The 18,607-nt window shown below is 31.9% G+C and overlaps 2 protein-coding genes across 3 annotated transcripts; one reads left to right on the top strand and one right to left on the bottom strand.

The window, feature by feature from the left end:
• The first annotated feature begins 1,516 nt into the window (after positions 1-1,516).
• LOC129940124 (cytochrome P450 315a1, mitochondrial) lies at positions 1,517-8,026 on the top strand. 2 transcript variants are annotated; one of them, XM_056048373.1, is made up of 7 exons: positions 1,517-1,946; positions 5,061-5,267; positions 5,349-5,545; positions 6,940-7,289; positions 7,346-7,558; positions 7,607-7,822; positions 7,879-8,026. In XM_056048373.1, the coding sequence occupies exons 1-7, from the start codon at positions 1,525-1,527 to the stop codon at positions 7,999-8,001; spliced, it is 1,728 nt and encodes a 575-aa protein (XP_055904348.1). In that variant the 5' UTR covers positions 1,517-1,524; the 3' UTR covers positions 8,002-8,026. The 2 variants fall into 2 exon arrangements, with proteins under 2 accessions (XP_055904348.1, XP_055904349.1); XM_056048374.1 differs by lacking the exon at positions 5,061-5,267 and having other exon boundaries at positions 1,518-1,946.
• Positions 8,024-18,173, bottom strand: LOC129940123 (sphingomyelin phosphodiesterase 4). Its single transcript, XM_056048372.1, has 12 exons — positions 18,049-18,173; positions 17,684-17,723; positions 17,307-17,606; positions 16,737-17,243; positions 16,377-16,639; positions 16,153-16,312; positions 15,975-16,090; positions 15,583-15,910; positions 15,328-15,450; positions 8,528-8,650; positions 8,366-8,474; positions 8,024-8,297 (listed from the first exon to the last, which is right to left on the bottom strand). The coding sequence occupies exons 2-12, from the start codon at positions 17,708-17,710 to the stop codon at positions 8,107-8,109; spliced, it is 2,247 nt and encodes a 748-aa protein (XP_055904347.1). The 5' UTR covers positions 17,711-17,723; positions 18,049-18,173; the 3' UTR covers positions 8,024-8,106.
• Between the last annotated feature and the right edge of the window lie 434 nt (positions 18,174-18,607).

Genomic DNA, 18,607 nt, shown 5'->3' with positions numbered 1-18,607 from the left:
CTCCGCTTCAATTAAATACGCACAAACAATTTTCAAAAGGCTTTTTACATTTTATCCATATATTGGAGATTTTTGTGACATCTGTCGATTCTAAAGTTCCATAAAAGTTCAATTTTGGTGTTTTAAGTGAAATTCAATTGCACATACTTTATAAGTGTTTCAAAAGTTAGAATCGACTTAATTAGACATCAAGACCTAACCAGACATACATCAGCTGATAAAACTCTTTATGGCTTTTCTTCTTACAATTTAAACCTCATACAGATAAAACATGAAGGGAGGTAAAAAGAACTGCAAAAACCACAGCTTGAAGACGAACAATTTTGAGGTGTGCATTTGATACTGATAAAAAAATGAGCGTAAACCCAAGTTATTAAAACTTAAGCCATTTTAAACGATTTAAACTTAAGAAAAAACCACTACTCGACCAACAACGGAAAGTAATGCTATAAGAGTTGTTCAAAACTCAAATAATCTGGAAAAATGGTATCACCTGGTTTTTCAGATGATAAAACTGTTTAATTTCGGTGGCCCTGATGGGTAAAACAGTGTTGTTATATTGAAACCTGTCAGTTATTATGGAACAGTTAAAGTTAATTACTGCAGCTGAGTATAAGGTAATCTCGAAAAGAAATGTGCCTAATGATCTAACATTTTTTCTACCCATAAATGCAAAACTAGCACTTCCTTCAACAACTGCCGTAATCATCTAATTTAAAAATTATGTAATATACTTGGGGATGTAAGTACCCATAGTTTATGAAGGTCATTAATTTGAAGACAAGGAATCCTCAATTTCGAGAGTTAAGTTAGCGTTGATCGAAATTTCGTTGAACTTTATCAAAAGACTGTTAGTACTAATTTACGAAATGATTAAAAGTAAAAGTGGAAGTACCCACTACCAAATTTAACAAAAACCTGTTTTAGTCCAATCCAACAACAAATTTTTCCTAGTGCAAGTATGCGAAAGAAAAACAAGTGGTTTCGGATGATTATTTTTAAATTCTTTTTTTTTTTACATCTTAAGATGTGACGGTGAAAAATATGTTCAAAAATAATTGTGCTTATTCAGTTGAAGCGGAGTGTATATCGTATGGCCCTATGATAAAAAGTATAGATGTACCTATATACATTCATAAAAGGAGTGCATAATCTGAGATTAAAAAGTACCTTTATCCCGGAGCGCGTAGTTGTAACTATGTACGTAGGTACATTCTTTTGATCTAGAATCTTTAAATCTATACTCCATTGCTAAAAAGGAACAACGTGACTTGATTACTGGGTACCTACTTTGTGTAGGAACTCTAAAATGACGATCCATATGTTTTTAAAATAAAGAGTATTGTTTCAAACTCAGCAATATTCTAAAGAAGATAAATATTAAAAATATCTTAGGTATAGACAGATACGAACAAAATGTCGAAGAATATCACAAAGAAGAAAGACAACGATGTCGATGAAGACAACGATTACAACTGTTGTGGTGCTGGTGAGGGTCAATAAAGACCCACCGCCAGCCAACTGATGATTAGTAACTCAGTGTCGCTGTCATCTTATACATTCAGTACTGGGTTCGTTAGAAGTTCTCACGATTCCATAGAAATCGCTTCAATCATGAGCGGCAAAGGCAATTCCAATTACAGATTTAAATTTCATTATTTGTGCGCGCTAATCGACCTGGCATATAGCTGGCTTCGGACTATTTGTTTTTTGTTTACAAAACGGTTAAAGCAAAAGCTTTTTGTACAAGACTTAAGGAAGGAGCCACGCTTACGACGAGGACGTTCCTTATTTACTGAGTGGAAAACAATATTAAGGAGTCAAACCAGTAATATTAGCTCCAGGCCCAGGGGGTCGGCAAAACGATATGAGGAAATTCCAATGGCCAAGGGTTGGCCATTGATTGGAACAACGCTTGAACTGATTGCAGCGGGTTCTGCTCCAAAGTAAGATGAGTATGCATTTTATAAGTAGATTCAATTACTGCAAGCTTTTTGATTTGAAATTAAGTATTAAATATGAGTGAACTGTGAAATTTGTATTTGGGCCTATCAATCGGACAAACAGATTGGGGTGAACGGAGTTCATTAGCTTAAGTTATAAATATTAAATGATTTCATTTATTACTCAAAGCTCAACACAATTATTATTAAGTGCACCCGAAGATAAAAATAATATGCTGATTTCAATAACAATATTTTTAAAATTTTGTATGAATAATGTTAAAAGCATTCATTTAATTATCATTTCTTTTGTTTAAATGCACTCATTATAAATATAACATTTATTTATCATTATTATGGGGATTCCATCAAAAATTGTTATTGATAAGTGCAACTTCGTTTACTTCTTAACGAGTGTGGTAGAGCTGTCAAATTTATAGCTAAACGTTTTTCTTTTAATTGTAATATTATAAGTGCAAAGAGGAGTAAATCTGCAGATTTGATCATAAACTAAAAATCTATTTTTTTGCCTCATGGAACGCAAAAACAGGGACATTTTTGTTTTGACATATCTGGATAAAAAATAAATTGAATTATGTTACCCATGGAAAACCCCCATTAGTTTAAAGGAAAAGTAGTTACCTTACTCAAATTTCGTGAATGATTAAAAAAGACGAAACCTGGTTATGCAGCTGTCACTTTCATTCGAAATGAAATTAAATTCGATTCAAGATAAAAATTGGAGTCCTGAAATTCATTTTTATCGATTTCGTTTTCATATTTTTCGAACTTAAAACGAAGTAAATTTACTTGTTTTATCCATTTCGGTTTTTGCGATTTTCAAGTGCTTTGATTTCGACCGCATTCAGTTGGTGTGATTTAAATTCTACATAAGGAAATGTTTAAAAACAATAGTAGATTCATTTAAAAGAAATAAAATGTAACTTTTTTATAAAATGCATTTGATAAGTGAGAAGTTTCATTTTCTACTTTGTATCATTGGGAACGGACAAAGTATTTAAGATATATTGTATACTGATATTTTAAACATTTTTAAAACAACTTTCAAGACAAATTCAGAAATTAGATAATAGAATCTTTCCCAACGATATTTGAAAACTGCTTATCGCAAAGAACCGCCAATCTGCAGCTAGCTGTCATATGCAATAACTAAATGAAAATACAAACACTAATTATGTATATTTATTTTATTGAAAAGTACAGAACAGATAAAAACATAAGAAATTATGAAAGTTATGACAATGAAAAAAATTGTTGACCGCCATAACGAGAACTGAATTTCGTTGTAAAATAATTTTTTGCCAACCTCCGTACTTTGAATTATATTCCGCTTTCAGGGGCCTTCTAATGTAATAACGAAATCCTTTCCCGTCTGACAATACAATTTTACAATACAATTTTACTTTCATCTGTCCATAGAACGTTGTGCCATTTCTCTGGTTCTCAATTTAAATAATGCCTTACAAAAAATAAACACTTTTTAGTATGTTTTGGAGTTAAAAGCAGTACTTTTCTGGGACTACAAACTGACAAATTGTGTTCCTCAGTGAGCTCAGTGGCAGGCTTAAGGAATTTTAATGGCTTTATTGGACAAGGCGTCTGATGAGAGATGTCATCATAACAGGTTTTCGTCTACGAGTTTCAGTTTTTGTTGTGCATATTAATGAATTTTGGAAATCTGCGGTTGGTGATATTATTTTTAGCGCCCAAAATATGTTTTTTTCCAACATGACCTTGTTTTTAAGTGCTCAAGAGTTAAATGTTTTCTGCATACACAGTCTTTAGCGTAGCCCCACAAAAAAATTATACAGCGGCGTCAAATCGCATGATCTTGGTGGACAGTTGATTTTACGCGGCTAGGAAACGTCTCTTGCAATAAAGCCATATTCGCTTGAGTTGTGTGGCATCGCCTTTTTGAAACCACAAATTCTCGAAGCCGTATTCTTCGATAGCAAGGAAAAAAAGTCGGTTATCATAGGACCATAACGCTCCGAATTGACAATGACAGTCGTTAAATCATGGTTTTCGAAGAATTAAGGTCTTATCACAACTCCGGATCATGCTTCGTCGCTCAAGAAAATTTAGTTCGAAAAATTGACGTACAATCTACGACGTTGTGAATGGTCTTTATATGGATATAGGTGCAGATCCAAATGCAAAATATGCCATAATGTGTTGTAAGACAGTCCTGATTCCTGAGAACGACGAGAAATCGACACATGATGCACAAGCCCTACAATATTTGTAACGAATCTATTCACTTCAAATTTCTTCATAATTGTGCCGAATGCTTGCGTAGTTGGACGATTGAGGCACTATATCTGGTTGTGGCAGAATCACCATTGTTGCAGTAGAATTTAACAATTTATATGCGTTGTGCGATAGTTAAGCGATCCATTTTCGTGAATGTCAGACTTTCAACTAAACAAAAAATTGGTTTAACAACTTAGTTTAACAGATGTCAAATTCCAGTCCTATACTTTTTAAACCGCCAAATGCATAACCCGTTAGAATGCTTAAAACAATTTAACTCGATCTTCAATAAAGAATTCAATTTTATTTTACTGGATTTTGGGAACCAAGCTAATGGTCTTTAAAATTTACTTACGTGTGCTGAAATTTTTGAACAATAAATAATATAATATTTCAATATTGAGGTCACCGCAAAATTATTATATCTATGCTAGCTTTAAAATTTTACTTTAAATTGTTTATAAAGTCTTATAGCTTTCTATTGATGTTTGTTTAAATATAATATATTTAGTACCTATAAGTCAGAAGTTTTGCAATATTAAACAAATCTAAACTACTGACATTTTTTAAATTGGTGAGACCGTTTTTGACTTTCTAACATCTCATATTATTAATCATTCCTACTTTTTTTTATATATTTGTTTAAGTATAATTTGTAATCTTTGTTACCGTTTTAGAACTTCTGAAGTGTATTTTTAACTACGAAAAATATGCTAAATAAGCGGTGTTATGGATGGTTTTTTTCCATAATAATTGTATTTGTGAATATATAATACGAAAATATATTTACATACATATATACTTATACATATCATATTCCAAAAATGTTTATTTCATCAAAAGCTTACATAAATACATTGACAAACGACATCAGAACTTTGGTCACATATTTCGAGAACGTTTGGGGACACAAGAAGCAGTTTTTGTCTCATCAGCAAATCTAATGAGATCTGTATTTTTATATGAGGGACAGTACCCCGCCCATCCTCTTCCCGATTCATGGGTTATGTATAATAAACTTCACAATTGCAAACGAGGTTTATTTTTTATGTATGTATTTGTATTTATTAGAATAATTATTATTATTGAAGTGAATAATAAAACCGAATCATTTTTGTTTGTTTGTTTAAGGGACGGACCTGAGTGGGAAACAAATAGAAAAATCATGAATCGGCTGTTATTGAATGGGAATTTAAATTGGTTGAATTCCCATATTGAATATTGTACAAACAATTTAATAAACGAATGGAAGAGTGCAGCAAAGAGTGTTGAAGGTTATTTGAAGGTTGATGATTTGGAAGGCAAACTCTATAAATGGGCAATAAATGGTAAATTTTGAGAATCATACCTATTTTGTATGCAACCACTTGCAAGAATTTATTTCAAATTCTTCAAAATTGTTATTAAAAATATAATTTCAAATCAAAACGAAAAAGTTACAGCAAAAAAGAGCACGGTACCACTATTTTTATTGGTGGGTGGTATGTTAAAATGCATTTTAAGACTTATTTATAATAAAAATAAGTTCTACACCCACGATTCGAAATCAATAGCTTTAATTAAATTAATATAATAGACGCATTCTAAAAATATATGCCGTCTATCTAAAGCTAAGTATATTCGATTGGAAGGTCTTCCAATACTGCCCGAAAAGTCTTCCAATAGCATCCAATTTAGTGACAATCGGCAGGTTCAGGCGAAATAAGGGACTTAAAAGTAAGGCAAATTTCTAGTATCTGATTGGTCAAGCGTCAAACAATGTTGTTTTCTGCTCAAAAACGTGGACAATCGTCCAATTATTTTTAAATACAAACAATTGGGTGAAAGAAGGCAACTAGTTACTTTTTTAAGCGTCATAAATTTCAATCTCGGAACTTCGCTAACCTCTACCTTCAGTTCATCATACATAAACTATCAAAGGCATTACAAAACAATCTTCAGATAAGCTAAAAGTTTATCACGATTTGTTTTTGTATTGTAATTTTAATTATTTATTTTCCAATTCGAGAAGGACCTCTTTTTTATATACATATTTTATATTGCATTGTAAGGAAATGTTTCTTATTTCGATTCCTAATGTATATACATGGAACCTTTTTTAAAAAAAACATTAAATAGAATTATCCAGAAAATAAATTAATCATAGAGTAATAAAGTTCATCTCTCAGTTGAATGAAAAAACATGATCAACTGTCATTTTGACATAAGTAGACTTGACTTGATACTTAAGCCTAGTACATACTTGTGAACCATCTCGTGAACCCATACAAATTTCAGTTTTTGGTTCACCCGTGAACTTTCTCGTGAAGCTGAGTGGAGAACAAAGTGGAGAGTTTTCGTTCACGGGCAATTCACGTGCAAAATGTACGGGAACTGTTGGTGAAGCTGAAGTCAAATGTTCACAACGTGTACTCACAAGTGTGTACCAGTGAGCAATGTCAAAAGTTCACTTTCTCCACTGGTGAACGTTCACTTCACGAGGAAGTATGTACTAGGCTTTAAAATCAACTTTCAAATAAAGTTGTGTTAAGTTGGCAACCCTCCCTACAATGCCTTGGCGGTGTTGCCATCATCCTAGGTACTATAAGCGTTAAAATTTAGGCAAAAATGTATAAAAAGCTTTCAACGTTGTTTAAAAATTGACATCAATGGTCAAAACAAATCTTTATTCTATTTATTTTTCAAGTTGATACTTGAATTAATTAATATATTTTTTTTCCAGTTGTGTGTTCGGTAATGTTCGGATACAAAGATGACGATTTGAATACCAAATTGAAAACAACCATAGATGAGTTTTCTAAAATAGTTCATAAAATATTCGAAAATAGTGCTCATTTGATGAATTTCCCACCAAAACTAGCTAGAGTATTAAGATTAAAAATTTGGACTCAATTTGAAAAAGACGTTACGGAAGTTTTGAAAGTGGGAGGCGAAATTATTGATATGCAAATGAAACAATCTTGCGAGTTGGGATGGGATAATGGATTGTTTGTAAAAATGCGATTAGCTGGTATGTCAATAGAAGATATAAAACGAATTTTTGTTGATCTAATTGTAGCAGCTGGTGATACCGTAACCATAAAATTGTATGTTTTGTTTATTTCAATTATTAATGACATTTATTACAGACGGCTTTTTCAAGTCAGTGGGCGTTATATTTGCTCTCACAGAGTAATGAAATTCAGACAAATATTCGTCGAGAAAATTTTACTAATTTGAGTGAATGTCCTATTTTACAAGGCCTTATAAAAGAAACATTGAGATTGTATCCGGTTGCTCCATTTATAGGAAGATATTTAAAAACAGATGCGATAATCGGAGACTATGAAGTCAAGAAGAATGTAAGTATAAATTCAATGTTTGTTTGTTCTTACTAACAAATTAATTAGGTAATGGTTATTCTTTCTTTGTATACATCTGGACGAGATGCAGAACATTTTCCAGAACCCCTTGATGTGCAGCCTGATAGATGGATTCGAGATCCTGACACTGGACACCTAAGAAACGTCTTACAAGCGCATGGTACTTTACCTTTTGCAATCGGCAGCCGTTCTTGCATCGGGAAAAAAATTGCTTTGCATCAAATGTATTCCTTAGTGTCAGAGGTATTTTTAACATTTTAGGTACTGCAATAAATTTAATAACACACATTTTTTTTTAGGTCACACGCAATTTTAATGTTAAATGCTTTAACACGAAACCAATTGAAGTTGTTCTTCGATTAGTCGCAGTACCAAATGCACCCATTGAGTTAGGATTAAAACTTTTAGATAAAAAGCATTGAAAATTGTTTAAGTATTCTTAAAGTTTTTTTTTTTTTAATTTCCAAAAATTTCGTTTACAAAAAATCAAAACAATATCTTTATAAAAACATAAACGTACGAGTATATCAAATAAAAGCTAATATAAATAAGTATATAGTTGTCAAAAGAAACAAAGATAAGAGTCCATAACTCGGAGCGCCCCATAAAAGTTGTCCAACAATTAACGACGCTCCTATAAATATCAAATTTTTGTAAGATGCCAAGGGGCGAAGGCATATTCTTGGTGGCAGTTGATCTTCACATAGCTGGCTTACACCTGAGTAAAATAAAAAGAAACAACAATCAGATCTAAAATTAAATTGATTTTTTAAATGTGAAATTCACCTCTTTGCTTGTCAAACCATTGTGCAGTCATAGGAGGACTCAAGACTTGTCTAGATAATCTACCCCAAATATCTGATCCGTTCCAAATATTTTGCATTTCTTCGGAAAACTAAAGATAAGCTTAGTACTCATAAATTTGGGCTATTTAAGTTATTATCTTACCATTTCGTTAACCTTGCAAGAAACTTGATGTAAAAATCGAACAAGAATGGCACATTCTTGACTTTGAATTGGTAATAATGCAGGGTCAATTGTAGTTTTAATGTTGGCAATATTGTTCCTCATCTAAATATTGGACGTAAAATATATTGTATTTACACATTGCATGTGCACAAAATTGACATTTATTTATTTATTAAATAATAAGGCACTTTAATAACGTTAGAACTTAACAATTTAAATATAATTTTAATAAACTTAATATTACTTACAACATAAACAAAAATATAACCAACATTAATTGTTGGGGAAATGTTGTTAACTTTTTAGGTTGCCGTTGATAAAAGTAATGAAATATTATTCATTTATTGAAGATAAATATCAATTTATTTTTCTTTTGCTGTAAATCGAACATAAATGCCTTTTTAGACTGTCAACTTATTGGAAAAAAGTCAGTGATGCTACACTGCGCCGGAGATTAAAAGAAATTAACATAAATAAGTATGTTCTGCGCAAAGTGATCGATATTTTTGAAAACGCCTTTCAATTGCCTTGGAGTACATCCAAAAGGCTCCACAGTTTTGGTATAATGTGTTGTGGACAAATGAGGCTGCATTTCAATTCCAGGGCTCGTTTAGTATAAACGTTATGCATTTACAACGTGAAAAGAGGGAAGATGCAGTTCAGCCGCTTAACAGATTCGGAGGTGGCACGGTGATGTTTTGGGCATGTTTATCTTACTACGGTTTTGGAGATTTGGTACGAATTGAGGGCACTTTTAAGCAGTCTGGGTATACAACAATCTTAAATGACCATGCCTTTGTATCCGGCAATACGCTTTTTCCAACTATTGACTGGATTTTACAACACGACAATTCTCCATGTCATAAAGGATGGTTGCCTACAAGACTTTTAAGTGCAAATTGATAAGAACCGAAAACGCAATGACACAATTGCTGAAATAACCGAAATTTGGTCCAAATTAACTGTTTAATTTGCGCGCAATTTGCTTGGATCAATTCCAGCCAGATAGCAGGCAGTTATTGATGCCAAAGGAGATGTAACCAATTATTAATTTCATATCTTAAAATAGTTAGTTAAGCTAAACTTCAAAATTTAAGAATTATCATTAATATGGAGCATAATAATTAATTTAAAGTTTTGTGGAAATACTTTTGACCAAATAAAAATGAGTGTAATACTTTTGACTACCGCTAATCATCAATTCATTTGCTTTGTTTTCTGTCCAATGTACCGTTATCCTTACCAAATAGACTTCGGTCGCCAATTCATATACAAGGCTTAAAAGAAAAAAGCATTTTGTTGGACTGCAAAAACAACAACAATGAAAAAGGTTGTTGTGTAAATATGTACTTTTGACTATCTCTGTATATATATATAATAATTGAATATGTCAAGTTAGTAGCTCAGTGAAAAATAGACTTAAAAATTTATATTAAAGGTGTGCGTTTGGAATTTATTTCCATAATGGATAATGGGCATATTTGCATAGATGGAATACGCCCCTTTTACAGTGAGTGCCATTAATATTCGGTTTTTTTGTTTCTTTACATAAAAACACTTTACTTTTCACTTTAAACTTTAAAAAAGTTAAAAACTAGTTTTTCTTTAAAATATTTTATATTTAATAATTTCAATATGTATACATATATACATTTTTCAATTAAAATAGCAAATTAAATAAATAAAATAAATAAAGAATACGACAACTCAAAAAACAACACTTCATTAATATTCCGTGTTATTTACATCTTTATATTTAATTAATCTTTCTTACCATTGATTTTAATATTTGTTGTTGTTGGATACCCTTGATTGAATAATTATCCGTCCAGTCGCTTGGGCATATTTTTTATAATTTTGTGTAGGTATTTAATGCCTATTTTGCTCCATTTTTTATACAAATTCTCGACTGGATTTATTTCTGGAAATTGTGGAGGTGTTTGGATAACTTTTGGACAGTTATAGAGAAGATCCCTTACAACATGCGGTAAAATTTGAAATTCCTTAAAATGCCCATTTTCTCAGCACTTTGCCTTAAATTTTCTTTTAAGATCCTCAAATAGTATTCTTAATTCAATGTACCGTCGATGAATATTAAATTTCCCATGCCTCTTGCCGAAATGCACCCCAAACCATGATGTGCCAGCCTCCATGCTTTACTGTTGGCTTTGTGTTCCTGCTTTTAAGCTCTTCATTTGGTTTGCGCCGCATCATAACTCTTCCATCCAATCCAAAGAGGTTGTACTTACTCTACACGACCCTTGTCTTTGTCTTTACGGTTCGGCGTACTGTTGATGCAAATATTTTCTTTTTGCATTCCATTAACACTTCTTCCACAATTTTTGGTGCTGTTAAACGAGGATTTACTTAAATTTTGTTTGCGATAAGTCGTTCTTCTTTCGTTTTTAACTCCTTTGGTTGACCCATCTGCTTCTCTGGGTGGATCCTTCCTTCTCTTTTATACCTCTGAACAATATCGTTTTTTCAAGGCTTGAATTTTTTCCTTTGCGCTCCATGATTAACTTTTTATATAAAAACAAACGATCTTACACTAAATTGTTTTAAAAATGTATGCAAACGTGTAGTGAACATTTTATTTTACCGGTACTCTTGATTAGACAAACTGTTAATCGGGGCAAATGTCAAACTCAGCCCCGAATATTAATGAAGCGCTTACATGTGTCCTTTTTGCGTTGCATATCGTATATCTTAATGCAGTTAAGTGACTGCACCATTTTGTTTAATGAAATATTTAGGGAATATTATACTAATTTATAAAATAACCGAATAATAAACCTAAATTCAACTTTTACTACGGGAAAAACACCAAAAGTACATATGTTTAAAAATAAAAACCTAATATTAATGACACTCACTGATGTAACACATTGAGACCTTTATCACTGAAAAGGTCTTAATTAATGCAAAAATAGCAAATTTCTTTATTGGGTGCTTGGAAGAAAGCCCTTCAATGATGTTTTTTTATTGATTTAGTTTTTTTAATTTAAATTAGGGCCATTTAAAAAATAAGGAGGATTCGCAGTTAACAAGGACCAGGCCTATTATTTTACCCAAAAAGTTTGATCAGCGCACAGTGATTTAAGTCTGTTTGTAGAAATTCATCATTTTATTTATGTACTATCAGTTGCAACACATGACCAGTATCACGAAAAATCTATCTTTTTTCTATGAGTTTAAAGCTGTACAGTTTGCAGGAAAAGCAATTTTTTAAATAGTTATTTTGTACGAATTATACTAAATTAACTTTACTTTGAGATGAATTTTCATTAAATGTAAAAGTATCAAAAAAAAAAAAAATGGTATGGGATTGGAGGAGTAAAGAAGGAAAGATTTTGTATTTTAATTGTGATTAGAAATCACCATCCTAATACAACTTTTTTTAAAGCCAGAAATCCATTCTTGAGTGATATTTTTAAAATAGAGCTAGTTCTGTCCATAGTTTTGTGAACAAATAGTTTTTTAAACTCAAATTTAAAAAATAAAAATATATCCTAACAAAAGGGGAGTTAATAAAGTTGCTTTTATAAATAATCCAAGTTTATTCCACGAGTAATGAAACCAAGCAAAGTCGCTTTTTTTTCATTTGCTGGATATTTAAACACTGCTGGAATAAAAATGGGATTGCTCGGAAAGACCAAAGGACTAAAATTGGTATCATATAAAAGGTGACGTTTAGCTTGATATATGGGTGTAAATGTATATGAATTATTTGGGATTGAATTTAAGAAGTTGTAAAAAGAAAATGATTGTGTTTTCTGGAATAATTGTTATATCTTGCGTGATGTAATAGATAGGAAAATAATTTGGCATTGAATGAAAGATGTTTTTGTTGTTCAACGTAATTAAGATTTTTAGAAGTTCGAGTATACAGTGACCTGTTTTGGTGCTGCTGAAGGGAAATATCTTAAAAATAATTTGGCATGAATATAAAACTTATTTGAATGCATTTAAATTGATATATAATTTAGTTATAATAAATTAATTAAAAACCGTGCAATAAACATAAATATATAGTTTTAAAATACACGTAATATTCCAACCGATTTTGGACGATGTATGGGAGCATAATTTCAATCTCTACAATAGTTATACATACATTTCTTAATAATCTGTACCTTACGTTGTCGTACACAATTTTTTAGAGAGATAATGAGTGGTTCTTCCACAAGATTCGACCTTTTCTTCCAACAATATTAACAAAATTATCTAAATAAAACTGCTAGTCTTGTTTTCATACGTTGGCGTAAATGCAAGTCTCTTAACAGTTAAATTCGAGTCACCTTAAATGAATTAAATTTAAGAAAAAAATAAGAAAAACTACTTGACGAACAACAAAAAGTTATGCTATTAGTGTTTTTCCCAGCTCAAACAATATGGACAAAAGACTGATACAACGTGATTTTTTTTAGACGCTAGAACTATTCGATTTCGATGGCCCTTATGAATCAACCATCTAATTTCAGCTTCATCAAAACTGTGAAGGAGTTGTTACAATGTGAAAAGCTGTCAGTTACTATGGAACAGTTAAGGTAGAGGTTGTTACAATAACTATTACTGCAGCTTGGTATAAGGGAATCTTGGAAAGAAATTTGCATAAATAATCTAACATTTTTGTTCTGTAAACTTGGCCTACCAACATTATAAAGCACTTATTCACTCAGTGCGCATAATTAAAGCTTGGAAATAGGAGCAAATGACTACTACACTCATCTGATGCAAGCATTATTAAATGTACTTAAGGATGGTTCACAGTTATTGAGGTTGGCCGTCAGTTTGAAAACCTTAATTTCTGCAATAAATTTTGCGATGAGCAAAATTTCGTTGAACTATATCAAAAGGCTGCAGGATCATATGTGTGGTAGGTATTCTCTAACTAATAAACTTGGTCAGTTTTTCATGAGTCTACCTTTCACGAGGGTCATATGGGATCGGAAGTCTTATGTAGGGAGACAGATTAAAAGTTAACATATAAACACTTCCAACCATTAGGATGAGGCCACACATTTTGAAACAGATTTGCGCTTGGAAGTGTTGATCTCCAAAACTTTTACTATTAAAACTTTTATAATCAATATTAGAAATTACTAAAATGTAAGGAAAATTTAGAAACAAGCTTTGGAATAATAAACTACTAAAAAGCGTATACAAAAATGTTCCACTAGGATGAAGTAACTGCGAATATTTCCGTACAGTAGTTTTCAATTGCGATCTTTTAAAAACGTTTGTATAAAATGTTCTAAAAGAGTGGTTAAAACAACAGTTTTAAATTAATTTGAAACACATAAGGGCTTTGGAATGACTTTGACAGCTATAAAAAGAGCAACAATAGATGTTCTAAAGAATTTACGACTCTCAGGACGTGCAATAGCAAGGAGACTTAACAGAAGCAAGAAAGTTGTAAGGAATCATACTGCTGATCCACACAAATATAGGAAAAATCAAAAAGAGTACAAGGCAGAAAAAAAGTTTAACTCAGATCGGTCTTCAAAGTTTTTTTGGAAGGAAGTTAAGAATATTGGTTTGAGAAAAGATGTTCAATCTTGTGTAGATAATATTCATTTGGAAGGTTTGAATGTTCTCTACTTCACAAACCCAATTATGTTAAATGTCTTCTAGACGTGCAGAGAATGATACTACTAACGCCTTTTTGGTAAGTGCCGTAGATGATTATCAGGTAGGTTAAGCAATTTTCTCCATAAAATCTAAATGCACCGGACTTGAAAATATTCATCCTGACTTTATTAAAATCCTCCTACCCTTCCTTCTTTCCCACATAACGCACTTATTCAACACTATTATAATGACATCTACATATCCCATCCTATGGAAGACATCGAAAATTATCCCTATCCTAAAACAGGAAAAAAGAAGGAATATAGAGCGATAGCTATCCTACCTTTTCTATCTAAAGTTAACCAGATAAAATATTATATTAAAGACAAGCAATTATTGGATCCTTTGCAATCTGGATTTCGGTCTGGCCATAGTTGTGTCTCATCTTTACTCAACGTATCAGATGACATTAAACAATAAATTTACAACCTTACTTGACTTTTCAAAGGAATTTGACTGTGTAAACCATAATCTTCTCTGTGATAAATTGACGACCCTATTTAGCTTCTCTGACACAATTAAAAAACTTATTTACTCATATTTGACGAATCGTATGCAAGCCGTTCCCCAATGATCGATGCTTGGACCTTTACTATTTACCGTTATATTGAAATGACCATTTTTAATTAATTTTTTGTTAATTTTGTTCTCACACGTTTGTAAATATTTCTTTTGTTAATTGTATCTTAAATCAATGTTTTATATCCTGTACTATTTATAAGTTTAACTTGATGTACAGTTGACATAAATATCAAAATATCAATCAGAAGAATAGGAACTTTTGCCATGGCCTCTATATTCACCGCAATTTAACATAATTAAAAATTTGTGAATTCAAACGCTTGTTTTCAATGAACCCTTTAATTTCATAAATTTGTAAAGGTGAAATATGTACGCACCTACCACCAGCTATAAAAAGCGAAAATTAATTTTAAAACCTGTCACCTCATCCTAGTGGTTGGCAGTGTATAATTTTTAATTTGCTTCTAAAAACTTAAATATATTTCACAATATCTGTTTATATTCTTATAGAATGTATTCATCTTAAAAAATAAAGGGCACAATTACAATAAGGAACCAGTTAAAGGCTCATACACATTTAAAAATTAAGTTTAAAACATATTTTCTTTTTAATCAAAACTCACCTGCATTGGAGAAATTTTTGAAATATCCAAATATTCACTATTATCGTAAAGCGAAAAGTTGACATGCGAATTATATTGTTCTTTGGAAAGCAGTTGGTCCATTGAAATTTCCGGAATACTTACCTAAAATTAAATTAAATAATCGATGTTGGATGTTTCCAAAATCATTAAATATTATAGTAATTAATGTATGAAAAATAAATTGAGAATTTAAATAACGATTGCATACATTCAAAATAACAAATGTTTACTTACATCAAACATTATACCTAAAGATTGCATTGCCAAATCCAAGATATCGGGAATCTTGACTTTTTCCTGTAATTTCAATTCAGTTGTTGATACGTCTTCAAATAGGCTTTTCATCGTTCTTGCGAAGAAACCAATATTATTTCGTTTCTCCAATTTATCACTTTGAATCATTTGAATTTCTTGTTGAACATACATCTTTGCAATGTTCACAAACTTAATAAAATTTTCAATTTCATATTGAATGCCCGGTCCAAACATTGGAATATAGTTGTCTTCATCGAACAAATTATCCCATTCTCCACCACTACCACCTGAACTATCAAGACGGTTTCTAATGTTAAAAAATGAATAAATAAAACTGGTCGGTTAAAAATAATGTGAATTTCATTAATCACCTATAATTACGACTTATTTGTGTGGAATTTAGATGATTAATACCGAGCGTATTATTTCCACAAAATGCTTGTTCATAGTTGTATAATTTTTGAGGAAGCGAAGTCTGACTAAAAACCTTCGAAATGAAATCTATATTTACATTTAACGCTATAAAATTTTGTAGTTCAATTTTTTTACCTTCACCAAACGATGCAACATTATGACGTTTCTGAAAGTCGTAAAGTCCAAACGCTCAAACCGGGGCAGAATGTGAATGAAGATCTGTGTGTAGATTGCAAGATTATCTTGAATAAAGCTGTCAAAACGGCTACTAATGGGTATTTCAACATTTCCATGACTGCAAAGATAAATTGAGTAATTTAATAAAACAACAAACAAAATAAATCAAATCTGATAATTACTTATAAGTTTGCCACTCGAAAGTATACCTCCAAGGTTGAATATAGCTAAGCCAGAGCTCTAAAACAACTGAAAGTGAACTATCTAAGGGCCAGCGAGCAATGATGCTTTTAAGAAATGGAAATATTCTTGCCTTCATCATCGGCTGTGACATTTTTCGAAGGGAGGCCATAGGTGTGGTATCAAGGTATGCACAATTACCAAAAGTATGCATTTGTTTAACTAAAATCCGGACAACTCTAATAAATTCGCTGCTGGGAAGATCCTAGATTATACAATATTATAAGTTTTGAAACTATACGCTTAATTTTAAATCAACCAAAACAATGATTTGAAATAAATGTGTATATAATTAAACATACTCTTGCTTCTTCTACATCGTAACGCAGCCAAGAATCAACAAACAAATGTAATACAGATTCTGTTCTCCAAGCATAAGTCCTTGGTGATTCTGCCGTTCGTGCAGCTTGGTTGTTTGCAGCTGAATAAGGTGACACATTTGGAATCTTAAGATATTTTGGAGATCGTGTTGGCTGAAGTGGTTGTACGGGCATTGGTTGGGGGGCTTTTACAGTCACACATATATTTTGAGGCATCACAATCTGATCGGGACTCTCAGGAAGGAATGTGCACAGATATTGGGCTGATAAAAAAAAGTAAATAGTCTTCATTCGCTCGTTGTGTACTTGCAAAGCTGCAGCAACACGTTTATGAAGGGGAAAAGTTCCATGAATTGCGAAGTTAAGAATGAAATAATCGAATGCGTTAAGAGAAAGCGCTGTAACACATCTTCGAAAAGGATCTACACTAAGCATGTCGGAGTAAAACATCGAATATTGACCACTTTGCAGCATTTCGCCCAATTTATGCTGAAATGAAGATGAAGCTGTTGTAAAAACTATTAGTGAGTGAACAATCTAGATATAACTTACAGGTAGCAAGTCCATACTGAATTCAAATTTGATAGCATCATTGAGTAGTCGATAACAAAGACGAAACATTGGCCCATGTGGTATGAAGAAATCATGTAGAATATCAAAAGCATGCGGGGAGTTCTCTTTGGTTGTACACCTTAAGCCCCAGCCAATGCCAGCACTGGGGATATCAAATATGGAATTAACTATTATTGGAAATAGTTCTTGCATTTCACGAACACTGCAACGATCAAAAAGCAGACCAAGTTCAGGACATCTTTCGATGACCGGTTGACTAAGAAGTTCCAAAATACGATTCTGAAAGAACAAATCACATTTTTAATATCTTGCAAGTCTTTATTTTCGGGAACCGGTAGATAATAAAAACTACTTACACCAAGCTTTTCACTGTAATAACTCATTGCGGGTGATTTTCTGTTAAATATATAATTAATTAGTTCCGAATTGAAGCTACAAATTATAAATATTATTAATTTAAAAACTATTGTTTACAAAAAGCGTTGGCGCAAATAAAAATAGTCGGTTTTGTGATTGTGACATATGACAAATGGCACCTATTTTTAAGCTGTCATATTTTAAAGGTTGGGGTTGAAAATCACTGCGTTTACACACAACGGTCAAACAGATTTAAACTGTATAGCAACTTTACATACTCGACTGTGCCCTGAAGTTGCATCGAGTTGAAATGAGTTCGATTCGACTCACTCGCAAAAGTACACTATTTTGGTCATGGACTTACAAAATATGGACTGCTGTAGCCAACTTCAGGTTGGTGTCATCTTTTTCGAAACGCAATTTTCGATTTTTTAGATCAAGCCAAAATAGAGTTAAACTTTTGAATTTATGTTGCCAAATTGTATTTTTTGAAATAAAATCCGATGATATGTTCACTTCTCAATTATATTGAAGAGGACAATTAAGGTGAGTATTTTGTGTTTAATTTGCATGTAATTATTTGCTCAACAAAAGATATGTCTTTGTAAAGTAAATAATGTGACCTTACGCAAATGCAAACACTTTACATCCGATAAAAGAAGAACTAGGATCCCACTGCTGATAGAATTTTGACGTCTGCTCGAGTCTCGAATATAAATGTTGCTACTATTGATAACTCTTGTGTATCTATAATGAATGCCCGTTGAGTATGATAAGTAGTTTGTTCTTTAGTTTTGTTTTCATTTTACAGCGAGAACAAACGCTCTTAAATGTGTCCTGAACTTTTTGAATTTGTATGTCTTATCTGAAATCAAGCAACAGCGCACCCGTGGCATGATTTTAAGTGCGTCGAGGAATTTTAT

This window comes from Eupeodes corollae, chromosome 1, assembly GCF_945859685.1.
Source record: "Eupeodes corollae chromosome 1, idEupCoro1.1, whole genome shotgun sequence".
In the NCBI taxonomy this organism is placed as follows: domain Eukaryota; kingdom Metazoa; phylum Arthropoda; class Insecta; order Diptera; family Syrphidae; genus Eupeodes; species Eupeodes corollae.
This window is presented reverse-complemented; position numbering and strand designations above follow the sequence as displayed.

Bases quoted from the DNA above. Each gene is read 5' to 3' on its own strand.
- LOC129940124 (XM_056048373.1), top strand. From the start codon at position 1,525: ATGATTAGTAACTCAGTGTCGCTGTCATCTTATACATTCAGTACTGGG. The intron at 1,947-5,060 runs GTAAGATGAGTA...TTTCATCAAAAG, and splicing joins GCAGCGGGTTCTGCTCCAAA to CTTACATAAATACATTGACA. The intron at 5,268-5,348 runs GTATGTATTTGT...TGTTTGTTTAAG, and splicing joins AAACGAGGTTTATTTTTTAT to GGACGGACCTGAGTGGGAAA.
- LOC129940123 (XM_056048372.1), bottom strand. From the start codon at position 17,710: ATGAGTTATTACAGTGAAAAGCTTGGT. The intron at 17,607-17,683 runs GTAAGTAGTTTT...TTGTTCTTTCAG, and splicing joins ATTACAGTGAAAAGCTTGGT to AATCGTATTTTGGAACTTCT. The intron at 16,091-16,152 runs GTAAAAAAATTG...TTCATTTCGAAG, and splicing joins TGTTGCATCGTTTGGTGAAG to GTTTTTAGTCAGACTTCGCT.